Genomic DNA, 15,595 nt, shown 5'->3' with positions numbered 1-15,595 from the left:
GAAACAGAATGCCCAGGTAATTCTCCCCCTCCTGGATGTGCCGCAGTGTCCAAAGCCTGGACTCTGGCTCATCAATTCTGGGCCGAAGTTCCTCCAGCAACCAACACTTGCTGCAGATGTGGTCACTGCAGTTCGCAATGAGATCAGCCAGCTCCCACATCATACAGCTACAGCACATCACCTGCCCAGCCATTTCTACTTAATTAGTTAATTATCAATTAGTTTTGTATTTTTTTTTCCAAATTTAGGACAGATTCCCAACCAGCAAATCAAGTCACAGCCCTCCTGTGACATCACTTTTCAGAGTTTGGTTTCAGTTACTCCAGGTGCTCCTCCCTCTGACTCTGCTCCTGGAAACAAGGTCCAACTTGTCCATGCCAACCAGATAGTCTTAATTAATCTAGTCCCAGGTTCTGGCCCATATTCCTCAACCCTTTTCATTCATATGCCTATCCAGATGCCTTTTAAAATGTCATCATTGTACCAGCATCCTCTACTTCCTACGGTAGCTCAATCCATACACGCACCATCCACTGTGTGAAAAAGTTGCCCCTTTGGTCCCTTTTTAAATCCTTCACTTCTCACCTTAAACCTATGCCCTCTGGTTTTGGACTCACCCCACCCTGGGAAAAGACCTTATCTATTCACCCTATCCATGCCCCTCGTGATTTTACAAACTTCTATAAACGTCACCCCTCAGCCTCTGACGCTCCAGGCAAAACAGGTCCGACCTTACAGCCTCTCCTTATAGCTAGGACACCCCAACCCTGGCAACATGTTTGTACATCTTTTCTAAACCCTTTCAAGTTTCACAACATCCTTCCTATAATAGGGAGACCAGAATTGCAGCAGTATTTCAATAGTGGCCTAACCAATGGCTTGTACAGCCTCAGTATGAGCTCCCAACTCCTATACTCAATGCGCTGACTGAAAAAGGCAAGTATACCAAATGCCTTCTTCACTCTCCTATCTACCTGCAATTCCACTTTCATGGAACTATGAACCTGCACTCGAAGGTCTCTTTGTTCAGCAACACTGCCTGGGACCTTACCATCTTCCATTACTTTACTGATGATCATGAGTAGATGGATGAGGCTGTAATCCAGCCAGGTTAGATCTGTCCTGCTTTGTACGGCCAAAGATTGCTGCTAATGCTTCAGCCCGATCTTTTGCACAAACATGCTGGGATCCCCCATCGAGGATAGCAATGTGTGTGAAGCTTCCTTAAAATGAGTTGTTTTATTATTCATCACCATTCACGACTGCCTGTGGCAGGACTGTAGAATTTACATCTGATTCATGGTTATGGAATTGTTTAGGCTTCTCACCAGAGTCGCAGCTTATAATCAGATTGCCAGTTGATGGAAAGGGTAACTCATATATACAAAATTTACTTATTTTCATCTGGCATTCTAATTCAGGTAGTAGGCAAGAATTGGCTCGTTAATCAATTTTTCTTATCCAAAACCGAGCAGGCTGGTATTCAGTCATTGCTACTTTGTTCCTCTCTCTCCACTTTTCAACAGATATTAAACTGGGATCAGCTTCTGCCTATTTAGGTAAAAGGCCAACATAGCATTTGCCTTCTTGATCACCTGCTCACTAGCAGGTCTACCTTCAGGTGACTGGTGCACAGGATGCCCAGGTCTCGTTGCACATTCCTCTCTCAATTTATCTCTCAATTTATTGCAGATATTAATTCTCCTTCCCGATTTTGCTACTGCAGCGGATAACCTCACATTTAAATGGACTTTATACAATCATTGTCAGATGTTCAATGTTCAGCACCATTTCGGACTCCTTAGATACTGAAGCAATCCATGTTCAACAAGATCCAGACAGTTTCCAGGCGTGGGCATTGGCTTTTGCAGTGGTAGCTCACCAGCTCCTTCGAGGGCAACTAGCGATGGGTAATAAATGCCAACCTGCCAGCAACACCCATGTCTCAAGGGTGAATAAAAAAAAGTTATACTGAATCTGCCACACATTTCTCTATTGATTCAATTCGTCCAAATCACACGAACATCTCTGCATCCTCCTCCCAGCTCAACCTCCCAACCAATCTGTATCATCTGCAAGTTGAGATATTACATTTAGTTCTTATCCAATCATTAATGTTATAAAGACTTTAAGATACAGAAGCAAAATTAGGCCATTGGCCCATTGCGTCTGCTCTGCCATTCGAGCACAGCCGATATTTCTCAAACCCATTCTCCTGTTTTCTCTCCATAAGCCTTGATCTTGCCAAGCAAAACTGCCAAGTGAACCTGCAAGTTAACCATAAGAGAATCCTGAACTAGGGCTCCCAAGTCCCTTTGTGCTTCAGATTTCCAAAGTCTTCCCCCATTTAGAAAATAGTTTATACCTCTACTGTTCCTACCAGAGTAGGTAACCTCACACTTTCCCATTGTCTTCCATCTGCCATTTCTTTGCCCACTTCTCCTAGCATGTCCACGTCTCTCTGTAGCCTCTCTGCTTCCTCAACATTTGTCCCTCCATGTATCTTTTTATCTGCAAATTTACCAAATGTCCTTAGTTCCTTCATCCAGATTGTTTATGTATAAAACAGACTGCCATTTAGAAAAAAAAAGCCATTTATTCCTACTATTTGTTTCCTACCTGCCGACGAGGCTTTCATTAATCTGAAAACACTACCCCCAAACCCATATGCTTTGATTTTACACACTAACCTCGTGGGACTTTATCAAAAGCCTTTTCAAAGTCCAAATAAACCTTATTTACTGGCTTCCCTTCACCCACTCAACTAGTTACATTCTCAACAAATTCTCGAAGATAGTCAAACATGATTTCCCTTTCATAAATCCATGCTGACTCTGCTGGAGCCTGTCACTGTTTCCCAAGTGCTCAACTATCAAATTTTTTCTAACATTTTCCCTATTACTGATGTCAGGCTGACTGCTCTAGAAATCTGTTTTCTCTCTGCCTTCATGTTTTAAATAGGGGGCTTCATTAGTTACATTCCAATCTGTAGGAACTGTTCCAGAGTATACAGAATCTTGGAAGATGACCACCAACGCAACCAATATTTCTAGAGCCACTTCAAGTACACTAGCATCCAGATTATTAGGCCCCAGGGATTTATCAGTCAGTCTTCAATCCCATCAATTCCCCAATACCATTTCTCCACCATTCATTTTCTTCAATTCCTCCCTGTCACGAAACCCTGTGTTCTATTTCTGGTTTGTTGTGTCTCCTTTGTGACTATAGAACCAAAGTATGTATTTAGTTGGTCAGCCATTCCTTTATTCCCTATTGAAAGTTCACCTCTCGCTGGCCTCCTTTGTCTTTACCACTATTTTTCTCATCACATACCCATTGAAACCTTTACAGTTTATCTTGTGTTACTTGCAAGCTTAGTCTCATACTCTACTTTCCCTTTCTTAATTAATCCCCTTGTCCTGCTTTGCTGAATTCTGAACTGCTCCCACTCCTCAGGTGGGTTTTTTTCAGGCCAGTTTATACTTATTCCTTTGATTTCCCTTGTGAGCCATAGTTTGGCCACCTTTTCCATTTTGCTTTTGCATCAGAGGGGAATGAACAATGTTACAATTCACCCAAGTGCTCATGAATTCATCATTGCCTTTCCACAGTCATCCCTTTAAGTAATATCCCCCAATCTATTATAGCCAACTCACATCTCATGTAGTTTCCTCCATTTAGATTAAGGACTCTAGTTTCAGAAGCAACATTGCTCTCCATGAGAAATTATGGTCACTCAGCCCAAAACAGCCTCAACTAGACAGCCAATTATTCATTTTTCATTACTCAATACCTAGTTTCAGATGGCCTGTTCTCTAATTGGTTCAATGTATTGGCCCAGAAAACCATCTGGTAAACACTTTAGGAATTCCTCCTCTACAGTAGTGTTATTAATTTGATTTGCTCAATCTATATGCAGATTAAAGTAATCCATAATTGCAGGTGGTCCCCATTCTATCAGCCTCCGATTTCCTGTCTAATGTCATTTCCAACATCACCCCTACTATGTACAAATCCCATTAATGCTTTTTGCCCCTTTGTGTTTCTCAGCTCTACCCATACTGATTCCACATGGTCAGAGCTAATATCTTTCCCTCACTATTGCATTAATTTCCTCTTTAACCAGCAGCGCAACTCCAGCACATTTTCATTTTTGTCTGCCCTTTCTAGGTATTCAGTTACCATTCCTGATCCACTGTAGACATATCTCCATAATCCTAACTATCATATGTTTTCATCTACTAATGCAATTAATTTGTTAATTTATTGCACATGCTCTGCACACCAAGACACAAAGCCTTAAGACTCATCTTTCTAAGATTATTTGACCCATTCCTATTCTTTTTCACTATGGCCCTGATTAACCCTGGCCCTTGATTTCTTTGCTTTTCAATTTTCTTATTCCACTTTGTCTTTTATTTGTGTCCTCAGTTCCACTTCCTCCAACTCCTTGCATAGGTTCCCACCGCCCTAGCAAATATTCCCAAGGACATCAATTCTGGTCTTGCCCAGGTGTAATCCATCCAGTTTGTATTGGTCCTACCTCTCCAGAAACCCAAAAACCCACCCCTTGACCCACCTCTTCAGCCATGGTCATCCAATATATCCTGCTATTATACACACCAAGTAGCACGTGGCACTGGTAGTAATCTAGAGATCGCTACTTGAGGTCCTACTTTTCAACGTATTTGCAAACTCCCTATATTCTGCTTTTTGGGCTTCATCCTTCTTTCTTTACCAATGTCATTTGTACCAATGTGTACCACACCAAACTATCCTCATGTTTGTGGGCAACAGTATATGTTGAAACAATGTAGAACATTGCACAAAGTACAAACATTGTCACGAGAGAAAGCGTGCGCTAAAATAAAAATGTGAACCATGTCCTTTGATGGAAGGATTCATAGTAGCAAAGTACACATTTAAAACATGTTGTAAACAGAATGCTGAGAAACTCAGGTCTGTCTACATGACAGAGAAACAGAGTTAATGTCAACAGAGTTTACCCTTGCACTATTCTCCCAGACTGCTTTAGACAACTCTTGCTTCATACCTCTGTAATTGGCTTTCTTTAACTTGCAGACACTGGCTTGAGACCCAAGATACTCTCCCTCAGACAGAATTTGAAATTCTACTACATTGTGACCGCTATGTTGTACTGGATTCTTAACTACAAGATTTTGTTTTTGTTCCTCCCAAGCACCTTATAGTTCTGAAGAGGAGTCATACTGGACTCAAAATGTTAACTCTATTTCTCTCTCCACAGATGCTGCAAAACCTGCTGAGCTTCTTCAGCATCTTTTGCTTGTTTCAGATTTCCAGCATCCACAGTATTTTGCCTCTATTTAAAAAGTGATAACTGAGCAAATAATTTTAAGCTAGGAAATAGAAACAAACAAAACCCATTGTATCAAAGATGTCTTAACAGAAAAGACAAGGAACCTTGCAATTAAGGCCTACTGGTCCAACAAAAAAAAACTTTTGAATAGATAACCTAATTTTCATTGGTGTTTTTTTTAAAGGCTATTAAAGGTGCACAGCTCCAGATTGAGAGGGGAATTAGTGTTAACTACAATCAAACTTGCTAGGTGTTCTGACAAAGGCTCACCAAACTAAAATATTAACTGTTTCTCTCTCCACAAATGTTGCCAGACTTGCTGACTTTCTGCTCCACTTTGCGTTTTTGGTTCAGATCTCGAGCATTCACAGCTCTTTTGTTTATTTTGTTGCTTAAGCTAAAATTTTAAACAGAAACTTTTGGAACCTTTACAAATCAGTTATTTGCCTTAAACAAACCAGTTTCTTTTTTTAAAAAAAATTTAAAGTGTGATTGTTCACCATTTTTAATTTTGAACAGATACAGCAGTAAACAGTCTTTCACTATTTTGTGATGTGGATCAAATAAATTTCAAAGTGATCTGCTTCTCCCAGGTCAAGTTGCAGTAAGCCTAAGACTGCCTACAGTGCGCTACCTAACATTCTGTTCCTCATGATTATTTTGGGTTACTTTCAAGCCAGCGTTGACTGCATTGTTCCTCCAAAGAGCTCCCTGCTGGTCATCAGTGGGTAAGATCACCAGCTAAGGGTCTTTCTGCGAAAGTATAGTGAGGATCTGTTAAGACCAGAGGCCCTCCCATTGCCTTAATGGGAATATAAATGATTACATGGGTCTAAATTCAAGATGTGGGGCATGACTGCAACACAAACTAAAGCTAATGATGTTTGCAAGGCATGTCACAACATTGTTTTGTAGCGTTATAGTAAAGATATTTAGAAATTCCCTCCCTCTATCACAAAACACAGTCAAAAAAGTCTGCACCTACAGAGAAGCAATACTTTAATAGCTACATACCATTTTCAATTCTAAGTAATCCTGACGTTCCTTTCTCGTAGCTGACAATTCTGGGCACATGATGCTTCTTTCACATTCACCATTCAGCTTCGTTAGTTTGGAGAAACTATTTAACAAACAAATAAATACATGAGTCAAAACACCAATTCTACAGCTAATCAACACCTATGGTGTTTAGTGAATGATTTTTTACAAGTCTTGGAATAAAGTCAATTTATTTCTGAAGAATAACCTCTTCGGCAATAAGTTACAAATTACATACAAGGCTTCAAATTACATACAAGAACTTCCAAAAGTAGACTCAGAAATTTTTGTAAGAGGTGTATTGCTATGTAATTAAAATATGGTATTTCATGCACAATATAGATCTGAAGAAGGGTCTCTGAACTCAAGATGTTAATTGTTTTCTCTCCACAGATGCTGCCAGACCAAGAGTTCCTGCAACATTGTTTTTAGTTCAGATTTCCAGCATCTGCAGTTCGTTTTACAGTACAGATCAATTTTGTTAAATGCAGTAACATGACCCTCTAGAATGCCTCATTCCATGTAGAGGCAAACTGTATAAAAAAAATGTAATTGTTTGTTAGCCAGACTTAAAAATACTCATTCCAACTTCAGTACACTATTGCAAGAGGATCTTAAACTGTGGGCCTTTACCATTGAATCAGTGTTCTTTGTCAACACAAGGAGATAAAAATTATGACAGAATCAGGACCAGGTTCTTAAGTTTGCTCTCCTTTGATATACTCAGTATCAAGAATTCTCTTCGACTTGAGTACACTCAACAACTGAGCATTTGCAGTCCTCAGGCATAGAGAATTCCAAATATTCACAACTACAAATGGTCAATATCTTATTGAGGTTGTGGTCTCATTTGTGGATTCCTTCAAGCAAGAGGAATTTAATCCTGCCAAGCCTCTTAAGGAATTTGTATGTTTCAATGAAATTACTGCTCAGGAAATGTAGGGTATCCAGAAACAAACTGGAAATACTTTAAAAAGTCTGACAATATACCCCCATTTGAAAAAACAACTTCCATCATACAAATAAACATGAGCCATAAGTTAATCTCGTCTTTTTTTCTTAAGAAAGAAGCAAATGCTTTAGACAGTGACAATAACTTTAACTTCAGATAAAATCTATATTCAGTGTCTTAAGCTTATGTGCTATTCAAAATGTCAAAAGTCACATGACACCAGGTTGTAGTCCAACAGGTTTATTTGGAATCACAAGCTTTCAGAGTGTAGCCCCTTTATCAGGTCAAGTGAAAGAGAAGCACAGAACACAAACTTAATGGGCAGAGAGATCAAAAGATCATACAAATGGCTACACTCCAAAAGCTTGAGATTTCAAATAAACCTGTTAGACTATACACACAGGGTCACTGGACCCGAAACGTTAACTCTGTTTTCTCCTCCACAGATGCTGCCAGACCTGCTGAGCTTTTCCAGCAACTTTGTTTTTGTTCCCGATTTACAGCATTTGCCATTCCTTTTGGTTTTTATTCTGTTAGACTATAACCTGGTATCATGTGACTTCTGACTGTCTACTGCAGTCCAACACCAGCACCTCTACGTGGTTTCAAAAAGCTGCATTCCCATTAAGTTAATTGCTAGTGTGTTGGCAGTAATTACAGCAATGACAGAAATTTTCTACATTGAAAACTCTAATACCAGTTGCAAAGAAAATAAGTTCAATAAAAATCCCCTCAAGAAGAAACAAATAAGCCTTGATACAGTTCCATCATGGATCACATTTCTTGCAGCAGTCACTATCATAGAATCCCTACAGTGTGGAAACAGGCCATTCTGCCCAACAAGTCCACCCAGACTCACCACCCTACTCTACCCCTGTAACCCTGCTTGTCCCATAGCTAATCCACGTCACTTGCACATTTTTAGACTATGGGAGGGAACCTGAGCACCTGAGGAAGCCCATGCAAACACAGCGAGAATGTGCAAACCCCAAACAGACAGCCAGTTGTCCAAGGCTGGAATCGAACCCAAGTCCCTGGTGCTGTGAGGCAGCAGTGCTAACCACTGAGCCCGTGTACCACCTGTTCCATCTAGTTCCATTATTACTTTCAACAGCCTTCAAATTGGCTGATAAGGCACCAGTTTCTGTTTCACAGCACAATTCATCAAGATTTTTATTATCCTTGGTGATATTGTTTGCTTGCTAACATTTTGTTCTGCAAGCTGCAGTGTTTCCCTTCTTGGTAGGCCAGTTTTCCCATGTATTTTCCACACTCCATATTCATCTGATGGATACCTTTGCAAGCTTCTGCTTCTTCCAACTCAAAAGCTTGAGAAAAAATTCTCAATTTGAAATTGCACACTAAGAATTGCAGTGAAGGGACAAAGATTGCTGAAAACATGAGTATACAGTACAAGGATTCCTTAAAGGGCAATTGGGCTGCAATTGAAAAACAAAAAGGATCAAAATATATTATTTAAAAAAACTCAAACCAAGCATCATTATATTTTCCTTTTGAAATGTTATGCCCACCCTACCGCATTGTCTCCATCCTTACCTCTCAATTTGCAAGTCTCCCCCTCACTTTTCACCTCATTTTCTCTGCAGAAATATGACTATGATGTTATTGCCCATTTCAGTTACCACTGGAGTACTCTCGTGGCTTCCTAACCACACTGCAGATCACCACCAACCTAGACTCTCACCTCACCTTACCCCCCACCATTCCATTCACCTCATCCTACAATCTTACACCTGGTCATTTCACTATCTCCTCCCTTCTGTTAACTTTCTGAAGGTACCTGCACAGAGGACATCAGTCATAAAGAGGCAATCTGGCAACTTCAAAGTTTTCCTTTTGTTTTGAAATATTCTATTTAGAGATCATCTGGGAACACAGCATAATGTTCCCTCGCAAAATCATGAATCCTCATAACTCTATCCAGTATAGGGGAATAAAGATGTTCTTTATAAACAAGTTTTAGGGGTACAAGCACTGAAACTAATGCTCAATTTCCCTCAAGAACTATGAGCAATATTTACATCAGACTAAACTTCAAAACTCACATGCTGAATTCTTCTTCCCCTACAAATTGCATGTCATTGAAAACTAAAATTAGATTCTGAAGGCATTTGTGGAGTTGACAAGCAGATCAAATTTTACCTTGCAGGTATCCCTTTTTGGCTCCAGTAAATCTGCAAATTAAGAATGTGAAGTTTGTTTAATTGCAAAGAATGAATTATTACAAAAAAACATTGAAAAGGAGATTGTTTCATTAAAGTGGCATGTCTTCTGCCACCTTATTACAAGGAGTCTACACCATTGCTGTTGTCAATGTGTGCCTGGAACTAGAGTTGGTGCCCACTCTGCCCAGGAACCAGAAGTTGGTGCATGTGCAGTGTCAATAATGGTTGACCACATGAGGAACACACACAATTGCATTTGGCATTCCAGTGACTAGATCAGGACTCTGCTCGTTATTCTGGTCAGTGCCAGGCTTGCCCCCCTCCACTTGAATTGTAAACAACCAGCACTGGAACAAGGCAGCGAGTGAAGAAGGTGAAGAGGGAGGGAGAGAGAGAATTGGGGCTGTCACATTCCTAGAATTTTACTGTAATTGATTTAGAAGTGTAAAAATGGTTCATTTTATTCAATGGTTTGTTAGAGGCAGTAACCGGTGTGTTTCAATGTTTCACAAACAGTGCAGCACACGCTCTGCATCTGCTTGGCCACTAAGTGCAGTTATAGTGGTAGCAAACACTCAATTCAATACCTGAGAATTTTTATAAATAAAGGTACAGTTAAAAAGGTACTGATTGTTACATAATTATAACATAACAAACAATTTGGTACCCTAGACAGTAAATCCAGATGTCCTCCAAATGACTGTCAGCCACATTAAGTCCCCACTTAATGGCTGCAATTGCTTTCCTGAAAAGCACAACTTTAGGGTAATCAGTGATACAAGGACTGTACATAGGCTCTGTAGAACTTGTCAGAAGAAAAAGTATGTAATATTTTAATGACATGTTTAAGTTGAAATGTTTTATATTGCTGTAAGTCCCGTACTGGTAGGTGAAATAACTTAAAGATAGAATAAATTTAAAAACGTAAAAGAAATGTCAACTTTGTTCTTACCTCCCACACATTTAGTTCTGCATGCTCACCAAAGATCCCACTTCCTGAACACATGCTCCAACCAGTGAAGGGGGCGGCTCTGAAGGGACGGCACAGTGGCTAGCACTGTTGTTTCAGTGCCAGGGTCAGGCGTTCAATTCCACCCTTGGCAGACTGTCTGTGCGGAGTTTGCACATTCTCCCCTTATGTGTGGATTTCATCTGGGTGCTGTGGCTTCCTCCCACAGTCCAAACATGTGCAGGTTAGGAGGAATGGTTATGCTAAATTGTCCATAGTATCTAGGGATGTGCAGGATTACAAAAGATAGAGTAGGGCAGTGGGTTTGGGTGGAATGGTCTTGAAAGGGTCAGTGTGAACTCAATGGGCTGAATGGCCTGATTCCACGCTGTAGGGATTCTACGATTCTATGGAGTATCAAGAGATAGAAAAAACAGCTTCAACTTGTAGATGGCAAGGTGCTAAAGTCAGCAGCAAGCAGCTGTAAACTGACAACCAGAGGGTCAGCACGGACAGAGGCAGAGGCTGCTCTACAATGGACTTGCTATTAGTAGTTTGCATTTATTGAAATTAGACCTTCACTGATACACTTACCTTGTCAAAATCTGAAGTGTCTAATTCTGACTTCAGATGTTTGCATTCCTGATATAATTTTCTTTCTACAATTTAGAATGATTGATAAACAATATTACAATATTGCTAAATAATAATGTAGATAATACAGGAAAAGAGTTTTCATGTTGTTATTTCCCAAACAAAAAAACACTACATTTTTGGCACATCTGAAGAAAAATCATTTTCTTCCATCACCAACTATTCAAATACCTATTTGATTTGAGACTTTGGATTCCCCTAAATTAACCTGCTGCACATCCCTGTTGCAATAGCTTTCAGCGTTTAAAAATTGAAAATGGACAAGCTGGCAGAGGTTCCTTTTACAGAGAAAAATATGAATTAGAAGCAATGAATGTCAAGCTTTGAGTTGCTGTGCCATTCAATATTATCACACTGCTGTGTTTGTGGTCTGAATTACACACGCTCATCTACGTCCACCTTGAAAATACTGAAGGACCCTGCCTTCTAAGGCAGTGCTCCAAAATTACACAATCATGAAAGATTAAAAAAAATCTCCTAAAATCTGTCCTAAGAGGATGATCCCTAACTTTAAAAAACATGTCCCTGAATTCTGAACTCATCCACAAGAAGAAACATGTCCACCTTGTTAAGGTCATTCCAGATACAATACTCTTTAACCAAGTCACCCATCATTTGTCTAAACTCCAACTCAGAACATTCTGAAAATGGGTCACTGGACTGGAAACATTGTTTTCACAGAAACTGCCAGACCGGCTGAGTTTTTTTCCAGCAATTTCTGTTTTAGATCATTTGTTGTACTTGCATATTAAACTGAGAGATTCATGCACTAGGGCACCTAACTCCTCCTGCATCTTGCAATCCTGCAGTTGTCTGCTCAAATAATTCTTCTATTGTTCTGGCCAAAGTGAAAATTTTGCATTTTTCCACTTCATCATTCACAACCTATCAGTCTGCATCCTTGTTTGTCATCCACACAGCATCCTTTCCAATCTGAAATAACAAGGTGCAGAGCTGGATGAACACAGCAGGCCAAGCAGCATCAGAGGAGCAGGAAGGCTGACGTTTCGGGCCTAGACCCTTCTTCAGAGATGGGGGAGGGGAAAGGGGTTCTGAAATAAATAGGGAGAGAGGGGGAGGCAGATAGAGAAGATAGGTGGAGAGGAGACAGTCAGGTCAAAGAGGCGGGGATGGAGCCAGTGGAGGTGAGTGTAGGTGGGGAGGTAGGGAGGGGTAGGTCAGTCCAGAGAGGACGGACAGGTCAAGGGGGCGGGATGAGGTTAGTAGATAGGAGATGGGGGTGGGAGGAAGGGACGAGCTGGGCTGGTTTTGGGATGCGGTAGGGGGAGGGGAGATTTTGAAGCTTGTGAAGTCCAATAACACCACCCCCGTCCGTGACACCACCCATGCCCTCCACCGCCTCCAGAACTTCCAATTCCCTGGTCCCCAACACCTCATCTTTACTATGGACGTCCAGTCCCTATATACCTGCATTCCCCATACAGATGGCCTAAAGGCCCTCCGCTTCTTCCTGTCCCGCAGGCCCGACCAGTCCCCCTCCACTGGCACCCTCATTCACTTAGCCGAACTTGTCCTCACCCTCAACAACTTCTCTTTTAATTCCTCCTACTTCCTACAAACAAAGGGGGTGGCCATGGGTACCCGCATGGGCCCAAGCTACGCCTGCCTCTTCGTAGGTTACGTGCAACAATCCCTCTTCCGTACCTACACCGGCCCTAAACCCCACCTCTTCCTCCGTTACATTGATAACTGAATCGGCGCTGCCTCGTGCTCCCACGAGGAGCTCGAACAGTTCATCCACTTCACCAACACCTTCCGCCCCAACCTGAAGTTCACCTGGACCATCTCCAATACTTCTCTCTCCTTCCTGGACCTCTGTGTCTCCATCTCTGGCACCCACCTAGAAACCAATATCCATTTCAAGCGCACCGACTCCCACAGCTACCTAGAATGCTCCTCCTCCCACCCACCTTCCTGCAAAAATGCTATCCCCTATTCCCAATTCCTTCGCCTCTGCCACATCTGCTCCCAGGATGAGGCATTCCACTCCCGTACATCTCAGATGTCCTCATTTTTCAAGGACCGCAACTCCGCCGCCCCCCCCCGCCCTCCAGTGGTCAAGAACGCCCTTGACCGTGTCTCCCACATTTCCTGCAACTCATCCCTCACACCCGCTCCCCGCAATAACAACAGAATCCCCCTCATCCTCACATACCACCGCACCAACCTCCGGATCCAATGCGTCATCCTCCGACACTTCCGCCATCTGCAATCCGACCCCACCACCAAAGACATTTTTCCCTCCCCACTCTTATTTGCTTTCCGGACGGGCCACTCTCTCTGGGACTCCCTTGTCCACTCCACACTCCACCACACCCGGCACTTTTCCCTGCAACCGCAGGAAGTGCTACACCTGCCCCTACACCTCCCCCCTCACCCCCATCCCAGGCCCCAAGAAGACTTTCCGCATCAAGCAGATGTTCACCTGCACATCTGCTAATGTGGTATACTGCATCTGCTGTTCCCATTGTGGCCTCCTCTACATCGGGGGAAACCAAGCGGAGGCTTGGGGACCGCTTTGCAGAACACCTACGCTCGGTTCGCACGAAACAACTGCACCTCCCAGTCGCAAACCGTTTCAACTTCCCCTCCCATTCCTCAGACGACATGTCCATCCTGGGCCTCCTGCAGTGCCACAATGATGCTACGCGAAGGTTGCAGGAACAGCACCTCATATTTCGCTTGGGAACCCTGCGGCCCAATGGTATCAATGTGGACTTCACAAGCTTCGAAATCTCCCCTCCCCCTACCGCATCCCAAAACGAGCCCAGCTCATCCCCACCTCCCTAACCTGTCATTCCTCCCACCTATCCCCTCCTCCCACCCCCATCTCCTACCTGCTAACCTCATCCCACCATTACCTATCCCCTCCCTACCTCCCCACCTACACTCACCTTTACTGGCTCCATCCCCGCCTCTTTGACCTGTCTGTTTCCTCTCCACCTATCTTCTCCTCTATCCATCTTCCATCCGCCTCCCCCTCTCTCCCTATTTACTTCAGAGCGCCCTTCCCCTCCCCCATTTCTGAAGAAGGGTCTAGGCCCGAAACGTCAGCCTTCTTGCTCCTCTGATGCTGCTTGGCCTGCTGTGTTCATCCAGCTCTACACCTTGTTATCTCAGATTCTCCAGCACCTGCAGTTCCTGCTATCTCTGAATCCTTTCCAATCTGTTTGTTTGTTATCGGTATATTTATCTGTCAGGTGTTTGTAACATCTTTCTCACAACAGACTTCAAGATATTTGGCCTATATAGTTTCCAGCTTGCTGCCTCCCTCCCTTCTTGAATTGAGGGGCTATACTTACTTTCCTGTCTGATGGAACCTTTCCAGAATTGAACAAATTTTGAAAAATTAAACACATCCAGCCCCTCAGTTACCAACTTATGGCCGTAAGTGGTACTGAACTTGCAGCCCAAGATTACCAATAGTGCTTTAAGCTGTGAAACAGACTTCAATAAGCCTAGTCACTTGTGTGCCAGCAGCAGAGACTGCCTGCAAAGTCTAATAGATTAAACACAGCTCAAGAATTAAACAAAAAAGGTACTGAACAGAAGGGAACCTGCTACGCTTAAAGTCTGTTCTACACATAAGTGTAATTGGGTAGGTCGGACAAAATTTGTGTCTTGCTAGCATCACGCACACCTTAACAAAAGAAAACATAAGCATTTGCTCAAGCCTAACCCAGATTTCAATGAGACACACACAGACACGGTCTTCAGCGGTATGGAGTACGCCAGATAGGTAAAGCATCTAGTTGAAGAAGTGAATGACAGTGAAGCTGAAGTTTCTTGTACGGTAGCAAATAGGATTGTTCAAAATAATGGTTCATCAACCTCCAACACCAGGGTCCTCTCCTTCCCACTGTTGCTGTTCCAACCATCACAGATTCAGTATCCACAGGAGCAACAAGACAGGGAGATAGGAAAACTACATGACAGATTCTGTCACTGGAGGGGGTCAGTCCAGTCTTTCTAAAGTACTGGTTGTATACCTCAATGCTCCGCTGTCAATTCATAATCTCAGCAATGTCAGTTTAACTGACAGTTGAGAGTGGGAAAGACCTTCAGGCAACATTGTGGCTGGCCATCTTTAAAATAATATGGAACTTAAACTTCTACAAGCAGAAACTGCTAGTCAAGTCAAATTAGTTGCTTCAGAAAGTACAAGAATATGGACATTTTGTGTTATTGAATGGGGATAAAGGAAATCAAAAAGAGGTTAGGCATACATGATCTGCTATCCCCATGGTGAGCTTTAGTGAGAGAGTGGGGGCATTTAATCAGGTAGAAAATGGCTGGAGAGAGTATGGAGAGTAGCAACTTGGTCTCAGCCAAGCACGATCATCGAAAGATGTGGAGGCTAGGCCACTGATAAATTTTTAAGATATTAAAGGCATCAAGGATTATGGCAAGGATGCAGGACTGGTGTTGGGATGCAGGACTGGTGTTGGGATGCAGGA

At 42.4% G+C, this 15,595-nt stretch overlaps 1 protein-coding gene across 1 annotated transcript in view; it reads right to left on the bottom strand.

Annotated features, from left to right (window-relative positions):
* LOC125483309 overlaps positions 1-15,595 on the bottom strand; it is a 69,458-nt gene that overhangs the window by 34,317 nt on the left and 19,546 nt on the right. The window contains exons 5-7 of the mRNA XM_048597940.1: positions 11,058-11,122; positions 9,492-9,523; positions 6,353-6,458 (exon numbers count right to left, since the gene is read on the bottom strand). Of these exons, the coding sequence (XP_048453897.1) occupies positions 6,353-6,458; positions 9,492-9,523; positions 11,058-11,122 (203 nt within the window). The remainder of the gene's footprint in view (positions 1-6,352; positions 6,459-9,491; positions 9,524-11,057; positions 11,123-15,595) is intronic.

This window comes from Rhincodon typus, chromosome 6, assembly GCF_021869965.1.
Source record: "Rhincodon typus isolate 14 chromosome 6, sRhiTyp1.1, whole genome shotgun sequence".
NCBI classification, from domain to species: domain Eukaryota; kingdom Metazoa; phylum Chordata; class Chondrichthyes; order Orectolobiformes; family Rhincodontidae; genus Rhincodon; species Rhincodon typus.
Note: the sequence above shows the minus strand (reverse complement) of the source record. Positions and strands in the feature narration are given on the sequence as shown.